The sequence below is a fragment of the Stegodyphus dumicola genome, chromosome 3, assembly GCF_044657685.1.
Source record: "Stegodyphus dumicola isolate Sdum_Otavi_A_Nest chromosome 3, ASM4465768v1".
Classification (NCBI taxonomy): Eukaryota; Metazoa; Arthropoda; class Arachnida; order Araneae; family Eresidae; genus Stegodyphus; species Stegodyphus dumicola.
Genome location: NC_140770.1, coordinates 28,003,947 through 28,023,306, shown reverse-complemented (window position 1 = coordinate 28,023,306; position 19,360 = coordinate 28,003,947). Strand labels below are relative to the sequence as shown.

Here is a 19,360-nt window from a genome sequence, read left to right as displayed (position 1 = left end):
TTTACATTTATTTAGCAGCATACATAAGTAAAATTAAGATAAAGTTAATTACTTAAAGCTTGAATTACAATAAGCAATGATATCTTGCCGAATATAGTTAGTTATATTAAATGGTTAGCCTAGATGACTGGTTACTACTTTTTTTTTATTTATTTATTATTATTATTTTACTACAAAATGACAAATAAGACATTTGTTAAAAAGATAAAAAAGGGGTTAAAAGATTTTGTGAGAAAATTCTAGTACACGGTACATTCATGACATGATTTTGAAAATTGTCGCCAACACCAAAGTGACCTGTTTACCACTCATCATAAATGTTCACTTTACTGCTCATAATAATGTTGCAAATCCTGTGCATACTGTATAATGGAATTTAACCGACTTTGTTTTATACGAGAATGGAAAGGCTTTCTCTTTTGTTCAACATGCACTACACATACCGATGCGAATCTCTCGATTATCGATGTTACTGGAAACCAGAATTGTTGAAAACTTGCTTTTCCTTTCTAAAAGACAATCTGATTGCAACTGCGAAAACTGGCTCTACATCAGCTGCCTAAATGATGCTCATTCGATATATAATTCGTGAAGAAAAGTGATCACTTCCAACATTAGTGTAAAAAATCGCTTTTTGACAGGAATGCCATATGAAATTCCCCGACTTTCCCAGATTTTGAGTAAAATATTTAAATTCCCTGATTTTCCCCTGACTTTTTTAGTCAATTTCCGAATTCCCTAACTTTTTCCGTTTTTTCCAGGTAGCGTGGCAACCCTGTTTACAGAACCTTGAAAATGGAAATGGGCTTCGCCAGGCCATAGAATGTATCCACTGTTCACTTCCATAGAGGCAAGAAATTGTAATGCAGTCAATTCCCCGTGGACTGCTGATTCCTGCATCACTGTTTATCTGTTCTTGTAATGCTGCGGTCGCATCTTCCACTGGCACAGCCAAAATTATTTTTTGCCCTCTACAGGGTGATTATAATTAAAGTTGTGATTTCAAAACCGTTTAACTCTAAAACTACCGGTCAGAATGACTTGATATTTTACCAGAACAATCATGAGGCAATGGAATTTTGTTTGGCAAAAGGAGAAAAAATAGTACCAAAATGTGCTGGTAGATGGTGCTGTCATGGTTCACATTGCTGTTTTGGATGTATGCACATTGTTAAGACGTAACATACGCACAGCAGACATAGCTGTGATAAAAATGCACATAATGCTTTGCCTGAATGCTTCATCATGAAACCGACAAAGACACATCACACTCTGCTTATGAAGCTTTTCTTTCAGAATGGTGACTGTGCGTTTAACAGCTACCAGGAAGTTCCGGACATTAAGAGGCATAATGGATAATAAGTATCAATGAATGAAACTAATTTTAAAAATTTTGTCTTGAGCAATTAGATTTCTGAAAATGCTAGATTCAGAATGTAATTCTTAAAACAAAATATACTAAGCAACGATAGGAAATTTAAATGGATTTCATTTTCCAATCTCTTGAAATGAATATAATAATAGATCTCATTCATTCAACTTCAAATACAGTATTAAATTATCTTTTCTGACATAAATGCTCCTAATGTATAATCATTTAAAAAGATTTTTATTATTATTTTGCCATCGGATTTCTTTTTTTATTAGATTTGGTTTGCCCCTTTTTTTTTTTTATTTTCAAAAGGAACATGATGGTACTTCTTTATTTCAAATATGCCAATTTACCAGTAACTTATTTTAATTTAAATTCCAGTTTCATTTTTCTCTGTTTTAATTTATATTATAGCTCCTTGATTTTTTTTAGTTATGCAGAGGGTGTTCACACATTTTTGTAATGATTTTGCAAAGGTTTATATAAAAACACACCTTAGAAATTTTTTTCTAATATATTCAATCTGATAGTCCTTTTGTTCAACTATCATATTACATCTTGACATCCAAGATAAAAGTTCTTTTCTTAAAACATCAAGGTTGATTTTATCCCACTCCTCCGTGGGGTTTCCCCCTTTTTATCTAAGAGCTAAATGTGTAGGAACTGCGTGAACAGTTAAGCGAATAATTGCTTTAGTTCAGGAACAGAGACGTAAACTCAAGAAAGATTTAGTATTCAACACCCCTTTATTATTTAAAATAAGACTTTAACAGTTGGCTCCATTCTTTAGAGTGTACTAGAAAGCTTCCACTTGGGCTAGGAAGGACAGGAAAGTAGCTATAACTAAAATTAACTGTTATAAACTTAAGATAAACCTTACATTTCCTTTACAATCTTCCAGAGTCTATCCAATGTTTGGGGATGCTGCTTATAAAGAGCTGGTTTTAAGAGCCCAAATGCACAGTAATCCACAGCAGACTCATCAGGGGACTTAAGTGAGATGCATTTAAAGGGAATAGTTAATTCCGGTTTCATTTCTCTCTCTCTTTTTTTTTTTTTTTTTTAATAGCGCAGTAGATTTAGAGGTATGCATTGGAGCCTTATCCTAACACAGTGAAGATTGTTTGGATAAAGAGATGGAACTTCTTTAAAAATAGGTGTTAAATCATATTTCTGATAGTAATTCGAATTAATTTTGACATTTTTTTCCTACTTTCCTTATTTTAATTTTTCCACTATAAGGAAATCCAGTAATAACCATAAAACCTTAGAAAAACTTTCCTTCAGCCTTTTCTCCTCTTTTCCAGTAATAAATCAATATTTTTTCTATTGCAATAAGATAAGTATATTCAAGCCTCATCAATTGTAACTATTTATTTCCATTTTTCACCTACCAAATAGTTTTCATACAGCAATCTGCACATAGTCTTACGCTGAGAAACATGTTTCGGCTCGGCGTTAGGTGATAAAAATCCTTTTTTTTTTTTTTTTTAGCTTTTAATCAGACTCTGATGTAAACTCTGTTTCTTTCCTTTCATATTAATTATGTCACTTATTTTACATGTAAAAGTATTAAAACCATGCTTTTCACATCATTTTTTTAATAAGTGAAGAGCGTTTAATAAGTAGAGCGTTTCTCTTCGGACAGCACAAAAATATAGCCTTCGATTCATTGTTTATTTTTCAGCAACAGTTCGAAGAAAAGAATATTTTTAATGCTGCAGACCTCACTCCAATTTGATGCCAGTCACGTTTGTATTTTAAAATCAGTATTTAAATTCATGGAGAAAATCAAAATCATTACAAAACTGTGTGTACACCCTCTGTACAACAGATATAATTTAAAAGAACATTATATTTTTGAAGACCTGGAAAATAATATGGCAAGACATTGATAAAGCATATAACCTAAAAATAATTAATTGCTAATGATATGATTGTATGACTGACATTCAATTTATACTTTTAAAACTGTAATTCTTAAATCACACACTGGTGAGCAGAAACTAAGGACAAGGCATTCGGGGTTTTAATTATTACATTTTTTAACATAAATGCATTAAATTAAAAGAATAAAAATAGAACAAAGCAAAAGAACAAACCAAAAGACCAATCAGGAAATAGACTTGGGACCGGTACAATAGGACATACGTATAATAAGGCACGATTTATACGGAGGAGTGTCGGAAGAAGTATCTCACATGGGCAGTGTAACTTCAGCAATTTGGTGAAAGCTATATCACGGTATGTAATAATTTCAATGATCTGTGTGATATGGCCAACAGGGAATACAGGAGATATCAAAAGGATGCTTTACCCAAGGTCACATCATTGGGAAGCTGGTAGAAGTGTGAAAATAAAGTGTGACTAAGATAAAAGTGTGACCAAGTGTAATGGAGGAGTTTGGAATCACTCTCAGTATTATTTCACAAGCCTAGACAGCATTTCAAATGACAAAAACAAATGTTCAGCAGTGGTCGTCCTCAAGCTACAACAGCAGCAGATAGCTAGTATATTGTACTACTGGTAAAAAGAGAAGGCAGCAGACAGTAGGAGATACTTCATGACACATGCAACAGACTACTGAACAGTCAATATTGCATGGTCAGGAGGCTGCACTGCATATAACAAGCAGTACAGTGCATGCATTTTAAGTCTGCTTATCAGAGACTGTGGCTTCTGTGATGCCAGGAGCACAGAGGAGTAGGATCATGCTCTTAATGGATGAGATCCAATTTAGTCTGATGAACGATTCTAGACATATACACAACTGGAGAGAGAAAAACCTGCAACATCACTGAAAGGGACTGATTTAGAGGTAATGGTGTTCTTGCTTGGTGTGGTATCATTCTTGGTAGCACATTCTCCACATTTGTAAACCAGTTTTCAGTTATTTGTGTCCATTGTTGTACTGAAGAACTCTTACCACATGTGTGTCTGTTTAGAAGTGCCGTGGATCCAGACTTCCTCTTTATGAATGGCAATGCAACACCTTGAGTTATGACAGAACTCTTGGAGAGTGAAGATATTCAATGCATGGATTAACCTGCAAGGTCCTTGAACCTAAATCTATTGAATGTGTGTGGGACCTTCTTAGCAGCACATGCCAACCGCCAGCAATGATTCTTCAACTAAAATTGTCACTACAAGAAGAATGGGCCATGATACTTTAACAGTTTTTTTGACAACTTTTATCTTCAGTATGGAGAGATGTTGCAATTTCGCAGTCAGGGGTGATCATATTCCCTTCTAAAGAATAGATTTTTCTTATAAGGCATCTGCCATATGGATGTTTCTGTCTTCTCTCTCTCTAGCTATACTTGGAGATATTCTTTTATTCCTTTTTATTTCTTATTTGGAAGGTTTTAGTCATTTGTTCCATAGCTTCCCATCTTGGGATCTAACAGTATACGATTTCAGTCAATGTGGAATGCATTCAAAAAATCATCTCATCCTTAAATTTTGCTCAGCAATTAGTAGCCAAGTGGCCAAGATTTAGCCAAGATTGCTGAATACTTGTAGTTCGAAAGCAGGCAATCAGGCTGCTGCGTAAGTGTTTCTTAAGGTTTCCTACATGTGTAACCCAAACACAAGCCAGTTTCCCTTAAAAAATCCTCCATGAAAGTTTCCTTTCCTTAGGTAGATAGCCTTCATGTGCTTTATCATTTCATATAACCTAACCAAAATTATACTAATGTCCTATTGCAAAATCAAAACTAACCAAAATTACACTTATGTCCTACTGGAAAAATTAAATCTTACCTCAATGTCATTATACTCTTCCACTGAACAAATGTCAGGAACATCTGTGATTGAAGTAGCATCTTCTGAATGACTGGCCTCGGGATCTGGATCCATCACAATGGAATTGATTATGCATCAAAAATTATTGTTAAGCTTTATATATATCCATCTGTTCGCTTCATCCTGATTGCCATAAATTACTGTAATTCTTGTACCCAATTTAATACTCTAAAAATAAAAAATAAGAAAAATTGTATATTTTATGCCACAATAAATTTACAGCAATTAAAAAATCTATTAAAAACTCTCTACCTCTACTATATATATGTGTGTGTGTGTGTGTGTGTGTGTGTAACACATAAAATAAGCTACACATAAAATATTGAACTAACACAAACAAGAGATGAAATGGAAAGTTTTTAACTACGGTACAAAGTTTGAGATCCAGACTTGTTCGGATTTCTGTGTTTCTGGATAATAAATCATCAGTTTAAATCTCACAAAATCGCATGTAGAAATTTAAAAATATAAAATGTGATTTATGAAATTATGATGTATCTATGATCTTAATGGAATTAAATTTTATGAAAAAAAAAGTTCAACATTTATTTATTTGTTTTATTAAACATTTCTTTCAATTAAATTGTTTAATTTGCATCGATTTTTGTGCTAATATTTTCTCTTTAATTCTACAGATAGACATAATTTCTTGCTCACTTATAAAGTTCCATTATTCAAGTTCTGTAATTGCCGCGTTAAGAATTCTTACTATATATTTTTTTTTTTTTCTCAACAACCTGTCTGTCACTTTCTTCACTGCCAGTAGCAAAACTTTCAGAACTTTGAACCATACTACGTATTTCGCCATCACAATGAAAACTTCTGTTATATCATCTTTATTTGTTACCACTTGTCCACATTTCTTCACAAATTCCATTAATTGAAAATTTTTTTCTTTTTCTTTGCGATATCTGAGATCCTTCAAATTGGAGCTACCATCATAAAGCTTCACTAGTGTCGCTATACATTATTGGTGATCTATCATGAGACTGGCAAATAATGCTGCTCTTTAAATTTTGTCTTGCTTCTACTGCACGCTGACAAAGTTAATTTGACGCGCAGATGATACAGTGGATAGGGGAGTCTATTTTGATGCCAAAGGGCTTTGGAATGAATCCCGGAGAAGGCATGACTGTAACTGTCCATCCCTTCATAGGAGGTAACGGTGGCACAACTACTAGGTGCTTCCACGATAAAGTGGCTACCACTTCCAGAATTAGTAGTGGCCAAGCCTAAGTTGGCTAAATGCCTGCCAATGAAGGGGGAGGAATATTAGTTAATTTACTTATTATATTTGCGGCTATTTCACGCACATGTTTAAGGCTTATCTGGATTCCAAATAAATAAATTTCCACATATACTTAAGGTTTATCCAGGATATTTTGTGGCCCAAGAAATCCCTACAGGCTGGAAATACTGCTGCCAGGCGCTTCTCTAAATTCTAAAAATTTTGCAACATCTAAATTTATGTGCCTTCCCTAAACTCTATCCCATTCATTAATTTTGTTGCTCAGTGCTTCTCTAAATTGTAAAAATTAAGCCTTCCTTAAATTCTGCTGCTTGGTACAGCTGCACAAGCTCTAGCACCAGTTCTAGGTTTAAATGAATAGCAAATCACTTGTTCTCAATTTAAACAGGATTAAATGTAATCTTTCGGCGTATATGTATCATCTACAAAATCTACTTTTTGCATACGGAAAGAAATTTCTTCTCATTAATATATTCAAGACTTTGCAGCAGAGTTACCTGAAGTATCTAATCATTGTCAAGTGTATGTCAACGTTAAAGGTTACCATGCTCTTTGGTATTTAATTAGTAATATTAAAATTTAAAAAAAGAAGAAATATTTTAGATATTTCTGCATTATTTAAGTTGCAAAAAATAATAAATAATAGTTTGCAGCATTAGCGCTGAAGTGAAATTAAAATTGGGGCATTCCACGTGCTTTATTAATAAAAAATATCAAATTTTTCTGTTACAAGTGTAAAACATTAAAAAAATATTTCTTAAAATTGCTGATAAGCCACAGGTCCGGATTTTGGATCATTCCGGTTAGTGGACATCCGGATTTCGCACCTAATACATGAAAGACGAAACTAAATAAGAAATTGTAGCATGAAAGATAAACCATATATATTCCTATTCAGTTATTACTTATTCATTAAAGAGTTAAGGAGCAGGTAAATCAGGGACTTGTGCACTAAACATTTTATTTGCATCTACATTATAATTATTTTATGAAGATAAAAATAAATATAAAATAATATTCCTGTTATAGTACACTGAAAAAGAAATAATGATTTACAAGTTTCAATTTTCATGTAGTTACATGAAAAAGATAATAAGTACGAATTACTTTAAAAAATTAAATTCATAATTGCATTGAATGGATAATTTAAAAACACAGCATACACAAGTGATAAAATATAAATTGTTTAAAAATTTGTATCACACATTATACTCTATTAATAAACAACAATATTTTATTACTATACAGTGAAACCTCAATTCACAAATTTAATTCATTCCTAAAAGCCATTCTTCATCTGAAATGTTTATAAACCAAAACTATTTTCCCCATAGGAATGCAAAATGGATTAATCTGTTCCTACACCATAGATGATTACTTATATAAAATTTAAAACAGTATGTTAAGCAAAATTGCATAAGAGAAAACAAATGGAAATAATTAACCATCTAAATTCTAAGGAAAAAAAGACAAATAGAATATTACACATATGAAGTAAATGAAAATTTTATTTTATTTTAACATACTTATATGAAGGTGAGCACACTTCATAAGTCAAAAATGATAAAGAAGAGATATTAGTGTTTGGGCAAGAAGTTCTCTTCCATAAAAAGATCAAATAAATGTTTTTCTGGGGCATCATCTTTTATTTTTCTTTTCCCCTTAGCACTATTCGACTCTATCTGAGGCTCAATAGGCTTTCGTTTCTCTCAAAATTTGCCCAGTGTGATTCGTTATTGTCTATGTTATGAAACAATTCTCAAGTGAGACATAGCTTTATCACTAAAAATGCTTATGCTATAGTTTGCTATTGTTGTATTTCCTTGCATATTTTCTCCTATCTTTTTTTACTAATTTTACATCTCAAAATCGAGAGGGGTAAATAAGAATAATTTAATTTTTGAAGGATGCAGTAAGAACATAGCAAATAAAAAGGAGTCGTGGATAAACTATATGTAACTATTGCAACATTACTTCTTCAAAAGAAACTTACATTCTGATAAGACTAGACAAAAATAGTAACACTGCAATATCTAATAAGATAGCTTCATTTCTGCTTTGTAACTTAAATTTTGCCAGTTTTTACAGCAGTCTCTGCTACTCCTTAGGCCTGAAATCATGCATAGAAAATTAGAGAAAGAAAAATGCACAGGTACTCGGAGAAACAGTAGATTAAATACAAACTCCTGCTTGCTTTGCTATGCTCGGCCAGTTCTTGAATTAAGTTAGCATAAAGTTCAATAGTTAGAAGACAAAGGTTAGGCAAGACCTCCAATAGTTTACTATGTATCCATTTTAAGATTTAGGGGATTTGTTTTCTGAACACTGAGGAAAATGGGGAAATAACACAAATACTGTTAAAGTTTTCAGAGACTGGTGCTAAGAAAAGGAAACAGGAGAAATACATGAGGGGGGGTGAATACTGAATGAAATATGGCACATTACTGGGGTGATATCATTACATGAAACTTTATTGTCCTCATTCTATTTTGTGCATATTTCATATATCAAAGAACTGGGTTTGTTTTTTCGTCCTTCCCCCTTTCTCTGAAAACACTTCCTCCACAACTGACTTTTATTACTGCTTCCAAACTGTTTCAGTTTTTTTCTGGTTGAGCTCATTTTTATGGTACTCTAGTTAGTCTTCCATGTCATTATTGTTAACTTCTGAGCTCATCATTTTTTCAGTACTTACATATTAATGCAACCAGGCCAAAATTCGCATAAATTGCCAAATTTGGCAAACTTACTTACGGCAACCCTACGTGTTATATGTAGTTTTGTAAAAAAAGCACGTGGAGATTCACAAAATTTTCCTGCATTTTCGGGCAAATTTTTGTAATTTATGAGAAAATAGCAGTGTAGATGGATAAAGTCAAGAGTGTGCGCAAAGCCATTTTTGTGCAATTCTGGGATGTTTTTTTAAGTTAAAATAAGTCGACGTGTACATGTTTATGGCGAATACGGTTTTCAATCAGTGCTAAAAGCAATAGCCAAAAGATTTCCACCAAAAAAATAATTCTGCAACTTATTCAAATTCAAAACCGGAAGGGTTTAATTCTATTTTATATTTTAAAACAAAATAAAATAAAAAACTGTATTAAAAATTATCTGTAATTAATAAATGTACATTTTCTTTCTATTCATACTGTTTTACTCAAACTTACAAATCGCGCCAACCTGGTTGCGATAATACGTAAGTACCTTTTTCTCTAGAGCCATAATATCATAGGTAACGGGGGAAAAAAAATCCTCCCTGTCAAGTCGTCAAAAATTTCAGCCTGCAACAAAAATTGGGCATAATTTTCTACAGGGAGTGTTCATAGTGCTAAAAGTCAGTAATCCCAAACTGGTGGTATTCGAAGCATTGTTATGCTGTTCACGAAGTAGCTATTTGAAGTCCAAGTTCGTATTTTTTTCTTAACCATTAAAAATAAACATGAATAAAAATGGAGCTAATTAATTTACAGAGTGCGGTATAAATCTTATTCAAAGATTTGAAGATACAGATTTTATTAACTTTTATTCATACTTGTCAAAAACAAATTTAGTTACAATAATCACTTTGTTTGGGAATACATTTCCATGTGAACAGCTTTTTTTCACTGTTGAAAATTAATAAGAAAAGAACAGATGAGCATCTGCAATCTATAATGAAGATAATTTCAAGTAATTTATCTCCAAGGTTACAAACTTTATCAGAATCAAATGCCATCAAGTGTCAAAGTGTAGTAGGATGTTTACATTTATTTACATAGAAACTCTGTATTTTTATTTATATGTCGAAGAACCTTTTAATAACTAAAAGAAAGAGACTAGGTTTTCAGAATTTGTTTATTTTTAGTTTAAATTAAAGAAAGTTATTTAATGATTAATTAAACATGTTAGAACTATTTAAAAGAAATGTCGCATCTAAGAATTTAATATTTAGTTGTCAGTATATTTTAATTAACATGTGTAACCAACAAAATGTCTCATAGGTACCAACATTAGGTATCAGAAAGAAAATAAAAATAAATTTCAATCTTTTGCCTTTATGATATTATTATATTATTTATATATGTTTTGATAAATATTTATTAAGTGAAATTTAAAACAATTTTCATTTTTCTAACAAGTTGTTTCATTTTGCAAAAACAAAGTCTGGCTCATCAGCTGTTCTCAGATCATGCATTCAGTCCATCTAAATTTTAAGTTTGAAACCACTGATAGAAATCACTTCCTTTCTGCATTTATTATTGCGAATTAAGCAGCAGAAAATATTAAAATACTGTTTCTAGAAGTCTTGGATAGTCAATTCTAGATTGTGCATTCAGTCCAAATAAAGTTTGAGTTTCAGACCACTGATATGAATCACTTTCTGCATTTATTATTATGAATTAAGCAGCAGAAAATATAAAAATAATGTTTTAGAAGTCTTGAATAGTCAATTCTGTATCAGAGTTTATTGCAAAACACCAACGAAAATCATTTGTTCCTGATTTGAATGTTCATAACTCGAGACACAGTTTATCATATTAAATGGTTTTATCCTAGATAATTTGTTCACTGAACAATTTGTTCATGATGTAAGGCATTTGTGATTCAAGGCTCCACTGTAATTTATTAAAATATACTCATGCTTAATGTAAATATACATATTTTTTAAGAAAGTGTAATGTAAATTTGCATTATATTTTCAAGCAATACATTAAAACAACTATAAAACTTACAATGCATTTTAGTACCAAAACTTATATTACTTTTTTTTTTTTTTTTTACTAATTCTGAAATTTCAGGTTAAAACTTTTGCTTTAATAGTAAAATTTTAGATGAACATTTAAATAAATAATGCTTTCAGATAATATTTATTTAGTATCAAAAATATATTTCAATATTTCCTCAAGACACTACGATAAAAAAACAGACACAAATTTGTGAAGTACTTGAATCAACAAAAGTTTAAAATGCAATCAGTTTGAAGAGACTTTAACAAAACTTTCCTTTCTATTACGTGAATTAAAACCTCAATTTTGCAAATATCGATTGTAATACACTACGATAAAAAAACAGACACAAATTTGCGAAGTACTTGAATCAACAAAAGTTTAAAATGCAATCAGTTTGAAGAGACTTTAACAAAACTTTCCTTTCTATTACGTGAATTAAAACCTCAATTTTGCAGATATCGGTTGTAATATAGGACAAATAACTCAACGAGAATTGTTGAAATAGTGACTTTCAAAAACTGCATGCAGAACAATACCGGTATTTAAAATAATAATAATGATGATGATGATAATAATTAAGCTCCTCTGGCAACAATCTAAAAATCAGCTCAGAATAAAAATTAAAATAAATAAAATAAAAATTAAAAATTTAAATTCCTAGAGATAACGTTTTAAAGAGCATTTAGAAGGAAGGCATATGTGTAGCAATTCATGATTTACTCATCTTTTAGTCATCAAATTTCGTAATTACAATTAATTTAAAAACTGTGATACCTTACTTTTGCACCACAAACATATTTATCCTTTTTAACTAAAAAAATATATATTACTTATTTTTCACTTTACAATAAGATATACAATAAAACACCAATCAACAATCTTGTAGACAAATAAAATATTTAAAAATCTGATGCTCAAAAGAAAATGAATTTTATTACTTTCAGATCCTAAAATTAAAATTTGCAAAGTTGGTATTATCATGGAAAGTTACATAAATTTCAATTTTACATAACAATAAAATTATCTATCAATGGATACATAAGTTTAAAATCATTTATTCTGCTACGATTCACAAGTTATGCAAAATAATCCACCTATCAAACAAATAAGGACCGGCATATACCTTGTTTTCTTAAAACTACGCGATGTTTAACATAATCTCACAGAATCACCGGATCATCTGGAGATCTTATATTTACAATGTAGTGTTTTCAATAAATTGCTAATGCTCTAAAATCATAGTTTAAGAAAATTGCAGATTTCACTTCGCAACCACTGACCGATTCATGATTCCTATCCCTTTCAACTAACTCGAGTTGAGAAACATAGACAACAAGTTTCTCAATTGTGATGGTTTTGAGGCTAAACCTCTAGATATGATGATGATGATGATATTAATAATAATGAAAAAAGAAAAGAAAATTTTTTATTGAGTTTTTGAATTCAATTACCAAAGTTCAAATTTTTAAAGATATTTGTCTAGTCCAAGATTTCTTCGAGAAGTTGATAGCACGGGAATTTCCGACTTCTGATTTCCATTTCTCAGTGCTCGTCGGTCAAACATAGAATGGAGCTAAGGAAGCTTGTTTTCGAGTTCTTTGTCCAATCCAATCCAATCCTAAAATAGGTATTTCAATAAACATCTAAACATGTTTTAGATTTAAATTTAACTCTGAACCAAAAAAGTTTGAGGGAGTTTTTTATCTTATTATTTTTTACCTGAACGAGACAGGAAAAGGTATATTTAAGATTAAAAAACCATAGATAATTATTTACTTAAAGACACAATTATTATCTGCTGTTAATACATTTTGCATCAATGAAACTTATACTCAGTAGCAGAGAATGGGCGAATATAAAGACTGATAGATGGCATTTCATATTCGTCTGGAACTTCGAAAAGACATGAGCTGAGAATTGTTTATACTGTATTTATTCCTGTTGTAAGGAGTTATACCATAATAGAGAAAGACTGCAAATTCAGTAAATATTGTTTAAAATTTTACATCATTATACTTCTTGCGTATTTCAAGTGCTGATTTTTATACAGATCTTGATTTCAAAATTAAACACAATAAAGAATTATTTGGCAGCACTAAAAGTCTATATAATACTTTAAATGATGCATATTATATGCTTGTATGCTATTTTAATTTTGAGTGTGATAACGATCCTCAATCAGCCTCACAAAGTTTTCCTTATGCTAATATCAAAAGAATGCACTGCACGTCCTTTATATATATTTTTTTTTAAAGTCTTTAAATTTATTAAAGCTATGAATTAATAACATAATATGACTCTTAAAATTGACGCTAATGGCGTTAACTGACTGAGACACTACTATCAAATACTGAGAAATTATACTGAATACTACCCCCCCCACCCACCCAATGGCGAGCGCTTGCCTATGACGGCAATGACCACTCCTAAGGCCAGAAGTGGTGGCCATTTTATTGGAGGCACCTAATAGGCGTCCACCATTACCTCCTATCAAAGGACAGACAATTTCACAGACATGCCTTCTCCATTCATAAATTATTTAATCGAAATCGGGATAATAAAATAATGCGCAGAAAATATGAAATATTCTAACGTAGAAAATTATTATAAGTAAAGCCCATGGAACACATATATTCTTAATGAAACAGGTTTTCCAATCCGTAGAACTCTGTTTATTCATTCTTCTCGTTGATTAACAAGAGAGTTATGTCCAAAGATGGGATTCTGTTTTAATTCGAAAATTTCTGGAAACTTAGAACCGAAATTTTGGAACTGTAAAGTGCACTGAAGCACAAATGTATTATCTTTTTTGTATACGTAATTTTTGAAAAATTCACTTTTATACTAAGGAGAATAAGTTGTCAACATATAGCAGATCGTTTCCAGTAAGCTAATTGTCCCCCTCATCTCAGCGTTATTTTTGTTTTAGTGACTTTGTTACTCTACTAATTAGTGGAGTCGGAGTTAATCGAACAGACTTAATAGGCAGCAGCCTGTGGTGATGGCGATAAGGAGCGCGCCTTGCGCCCTCCGATAAGTGTGGCAACCCTAGAGGAGAAGTTTCTTACGAGTAGCGAGCAGAGCGAAACAGGCAGGCTGTCGGGCAGTGTGCGCGAAGTTCCGAAATAAAGCTTAATATTTATTGTGCACTATGTCTTGTTAATATTTATATTAATGCAGTACGAACATAATCTGTGATATGGAATTTGAGGATTGGTGGTAAAAACATAACTGGAAATCACTATAATGGTAACCCGGACTGTGTTAAATCGTATGAACAGTTCTCAAGCACTTTCGGTTTTGACTACAAGCCATCACTCAAGATCTCCAAACCAGAAGTAATGGATTACATCCGTTTTCATCCTCCGAATCACAGATGAATACTAATTATAGATCATTTTATAATTACGTTTTCTACTTATCATTTAATTTCATTTTCTTTAGTTAAATTTTTCCTTTTATTTTGGCTTAAAAACCTTGCACAATGTCTGATGTTCATGCCGTCCAAATTCCGGTTTATAACCGATCAGACCCATCTTTATGGTTTATTATGTGTGAAAGTACTTTTGCTCTTGCCACCCCCAAACCTATCACAGAATCCATTACTAAATATAATTATGTAGTTTCTCATCTTCCTCCAGATATCGCATCACTAGTACGGGATTTACTTATGAAACCAAACCCTATTGATCCATATGCAAAGCTTAAAACTGAGTTAATAAATCGTTCAGGAGAATCTTCTCAGCAAGAAATTCGCCAATTATTATCTGGAGAAGAATTAGGTTCTCGAAAACCTTCCGATTTGCTTAGAAATATGAAACGTCGAGCAGAATCTTTAAATGTTCCTGATAACTTAATGTTAGAATTATTCCTTCAACGTTTGCCTTCGACTGTTCAGTCTATTTTGGCAGCGGTTTCCAATTTAACTGTAGATAAAGCTGCAGAAATTGCCGACAGAATTTTAGAAGTAAATCCAACCCCAGGGACTTGTGCCGTTTCTCGCACAGTCGATCAGTCTCTTGAGCATAAATTATTTAAACAAATAGAAAAATTAAACAAACGTATTGATCGCATTTCTCTTTCTCGTGGTCGCTCGCCAAATCGCGGAGATCGCAATAAGGAAAGAAGCAATTCCAAAAGGAGAGATTATTCTGTTTGCTAATATCATAGACGTTTTGGGAAAAAGTGTAGAGATGACAAATGTACAAAACCTTGTTCATGGCAGGGAAACGAAACCAGCAAAGAATAGAGGCGACTTATTCTTTGCCTCAAGTTTCACGTCGCCTGTTCGTTCGTGACCGTAGAACAAACCTTTCATTCTTGGTCGATACCGGCTCTGACGTGTCCTTACTTCCAGCAAATAATTCTCAAAAACGGAATTCGTCCCAACAAACACTTTTCGCTGCTAATTCTTCTACTATTCATGTTTATGGTCAAAAAACACTTTCTTTGGATTTCAAATTAAGACGACAGTTTACATGGACTTTTCTTATAGCAAATGTTAGTACACCCATTCTTGGAGCAGATTTTCTCCATTTCTTTGAATTGGTGCCTGATCTCAGAAACAAATGTCTCAAAGATTTAAAAACGCATTTTAAAACCGTCGGTTGCGTGAAAAATGCAAGCATTTATTCAGTAAAAACTGTATTTAGTGATACACCATATCACAAAATTTTAAAAGAATTTCCTTCAGTTACTAGATTACCAGATCCTAACCAACCTGTTAAACATAACACCGTTCATTATATCATAACTAAAGGTCCACCTGTGGTTGCAAAACCTCGTCGGTTAGCTCCAGATCGCTTAAAAATAGCAAAACAAGAATTTCAAACTATGATGCAATTGGGGCATTTGAGACCTTCGAGCAGCAATTATGCATCCCCACTTCACATGGTTCCAAAAAAGGGAAGTCTGCAATGGAGACCTGTAGGAGATTATCGAGCATTGAACGCTCAAACAATAAAAGACAAATACCCTATTCCATGTTTAGCCGATTTTACTGCTGCATTGCACGGTACTAAAATTTTTAGTCATGTCGACCTGATTAAGGCATACCATCAAATACCAATTAACCCAGCCGACATCCACAAAACCGCCATATGCACACCATTCGGTTTATTCGAAAGTATCCGTATGCAATTCGGCTTATGCAATGCATCTGCGATTTTTCAACGTTTTATAGATGAAGTCACGCGGGATTTAGAAGGCGTTTACGCTTTTGTCGATGACTTGCTCATAGCCTCTAAAGATTCTGAGGAACATTGCAGGCATTTGAAAGCTTTATTTTCCAAACTTCAGGAATATGGACTTTGCATAAATGTTTCAAAATGCACCTTTGGTCAAACATCTATTGATTTCTTAGGTTTTCACCTTAGTGAAAACGGAATTGAACCTCTTCCTGACAAAGTCAAATGTATTTTAGATTTTCCTCAACCTACCACTCTCACTCAGCTTCGCCGATTTTTAGGCATGTTTAACTTTTATAGATGTTTCATACCTAAAGCAGCACATATTCTTTCTCCTTTAATAAAATTGTTAGAAGGCTATATTAATAAAAAGAAATCTCGTTCTCGTGTTCAGGATTCATCCCCACAATTAAATTGGAACGAGAATGCTGAACAAGCCTTTATTGCTGCCAAAAATGCCATTGCTCAGGCTACCCTTTTGAGACACCCTATTCCCGGAGCCCAGCTAAGCATCTGGGTAGATGCCTCAGACGTCGCAATCGGCGGCACACTTATGCAGTTGTCTCAACAAACATGGGAACCTATAGCATTTTTCTCTATGAAACTCAGTAAAAGTCAACAGAAATGGTCCGCGTACGATAGGGAATTATTTTCTATTTATTCTGCAATTAAGAAATTCCGACACATGTTAGAGGGCAGAAATTTTATAATTTATACGGATCAAAAACCGTTAATATACGCTTTTAAACAGAACCCTCATAAATGTTCACCTCGACAATTGCGCATTTAGATTTTATTTCTCAGTACTCTACTGATATTAGGCATGTGCAAGGTTCAAAAAACGTCGTTGCTGACGCTCTTTCAAGAATCGAAATTGATTCCATAACAAAATCTCCATTTTTGGATTTTAAAAAATTTTCGGAAGCTCAACGGCATGATCCGGAGGTACAAGACCTTCTCAAAAACAACACATCATCTTTGAAACTGGAATTTAAACCGTGCCAATATTCTGATGGTAATATTCTTTGTGACATATCAACGGACATTCCTCGTCCATTTGTTCCGAATTCCTTTCGCAGACTCATCTTTAATCATCTGCATAATCTGTCACATCCAGGAATTGCAGCTACTACGAAGCTTATTTGTTCTCGTTATGTATGGCCCGATATGAAACGTCATATCAAAAATTGGGTGAAATCCTGTGAATCTTGCCAAAAATCGAAAATTACTAGGCATACTAAAGCACCACTGGGCACATTCTCTCTTCCTGATGCACGTTTTTCAGAAATCCATATGGATATCGTCGGACCGTTACCTCCATCAGAAGGCAACGTGTACCTTTTGACTCTAATAGATAGATTCTCCAGATGGCCTGAAGCCATTCCCATCCCGGATATGAAAACGGAAACCATTTGCAGAGCCATCTTCAACTGTTGGATATCTCGTTTTGGCTGCCCATCGATCATAACAACAGACCAAGGTTCTCAAATGAGATCCGCACTTTTTGCAGAATTCACGCGCATTTTGGGTACGAACAGAATCACAACAACAGCCTATCATCCAATGTCAAACGGCATTGTTGAACGATTTCATCGACATTTAAAATCTTCTCTCAAGGCTCACGAGACCAATAACTGGACTGAAACACTACCAGTTGTTATGCTTGGTATTCGGACAGCCGTAAAGGAAGATCTACAGTCATCTTGTGCTGAACTGGTGTACGGCACAACTCTCAAGCTGCCTAGTGATATGATAACGTCATCTAAGATATCTCCGTATGACACACAATTTATCACGAATCTTAGGCATAGAATGCAACAATTGAATCCAATAGCAACATCGGCACATTGCCAAGAAAAATGTTACGTAAGTGCTACCTTAAAGTCGTGTACGCATGTATACTTACGTGTCGATCGAGTAAAGCCACCTCTGTGCCAACCATATACAGGTCCGCATAAAGTCCTTTCTAGAACGGACAAAACTTTCACAATTGATGTTAACGGTCTGAAATCTACTGTGTCTATAGACCGTGTGAAACCAGCCTATTTGCTTTCGGACTCTAATTTGCCTGAACTAAAAACAAATAAAGACTTAAAGACAGTTCAGCAGAATAAATCTGCAAACGAACTCTCTAAGAGACAAACTGTCACCAGATCGGGAAGACATGTTCACTTCCCTAAGAAACTTGCTTCTTACATAACAATTTAAAACATTTTTTTTAAATTCATATCTTAACATATTTCTTGTTATTTCATGTTTATTATATGTGTCAATGCCTTGTTATATATTGAATTGCATTTTGATCTTTTCTAATTTTATATTCTAATTTTGTAATCATAAAAAAAAAAAAAAAATACCCGACAGCACGGATACTCTGAGATAATTTCATAACCTATGTCGTTCCTTTGAATAGCCATTAAAGGAACTGGGGGAAAACTCTGTGGTGATGGCGATAAGGAGCGCGCCTTGCGCCCTCCGATAAGTGTGGCAACCCTAGAGGAGAAGTTTCTTACGAGTAGCGAGCAGAGCGAAACAGGCAGGCTGTCGGGCAGTGTGCGCGAAGTTCCGAAATAAAGCTTAATTTTTATTGTGCACTATGTCTTGTTAATATTTATATTAATGCAGTACGAACATAATCTGTGATATGGAATTTGAGGATTGGTGGTAAAAACATAATAGGAAATTTCCATAAGCCTAGATCATGGAAGAGTGTCTAACTAGAGCATAGTTTTCTTTCTTCTAACAAATAATTAATCCACACAGTAAGATTAAATGCATTCTGAAGCTGTTTATTTTATACTCGATAATCAGTTAAATTATAAATTATGAACAATTTTCAGATCTGAATTAAACTTTAGTGAACTAACAGAACAAGTGACGTTACACAAATCACTGTCTAAGGCTACTATAAAGGGTATCTCTAGTAGCTCTACACTGTCAAGCTTCGCGGAGAATTATACAAACGCGGATACACTATTTTAATTATAAGCAACCCTAGTACATCTCAACGTATCTCTAAAGTTTATTGATCGTCTGCAAT

At 33.1% G+C, this 19,360-nt stretch overlaps 1 protein-coding gene across 1 annotated transcript in view; it reads right to left on the bottom strand.

The window, feature by feature from the left end:
- The window catches only part of LOC118194656 (patronin-like), a 215,537-nt gene extending 203,101 nt beyond the window's left edge, over positions 1-12,436 (bottom strand). Inside the window, exons 1-2 of the mRNA XM_085812676.1 lie at positions 12,258-12,436; positions 5,135-5,344 (exon numbers count right to left, since the gene is read on the bottom strand). Coding sequence (XP_085668802.1) covers positions 5,135-5,230 — 96 coding nt within the window. The 5' untranslated portion in view covers positions 5,231-5,344; positions 12,258-12,436. The remainder of the gene's footprint in view (positions 1-5,134; positions 5,345-12,257) is intronic.
- Positions 12,437-19,360: the final 6,924 nt, after the last annotated feature.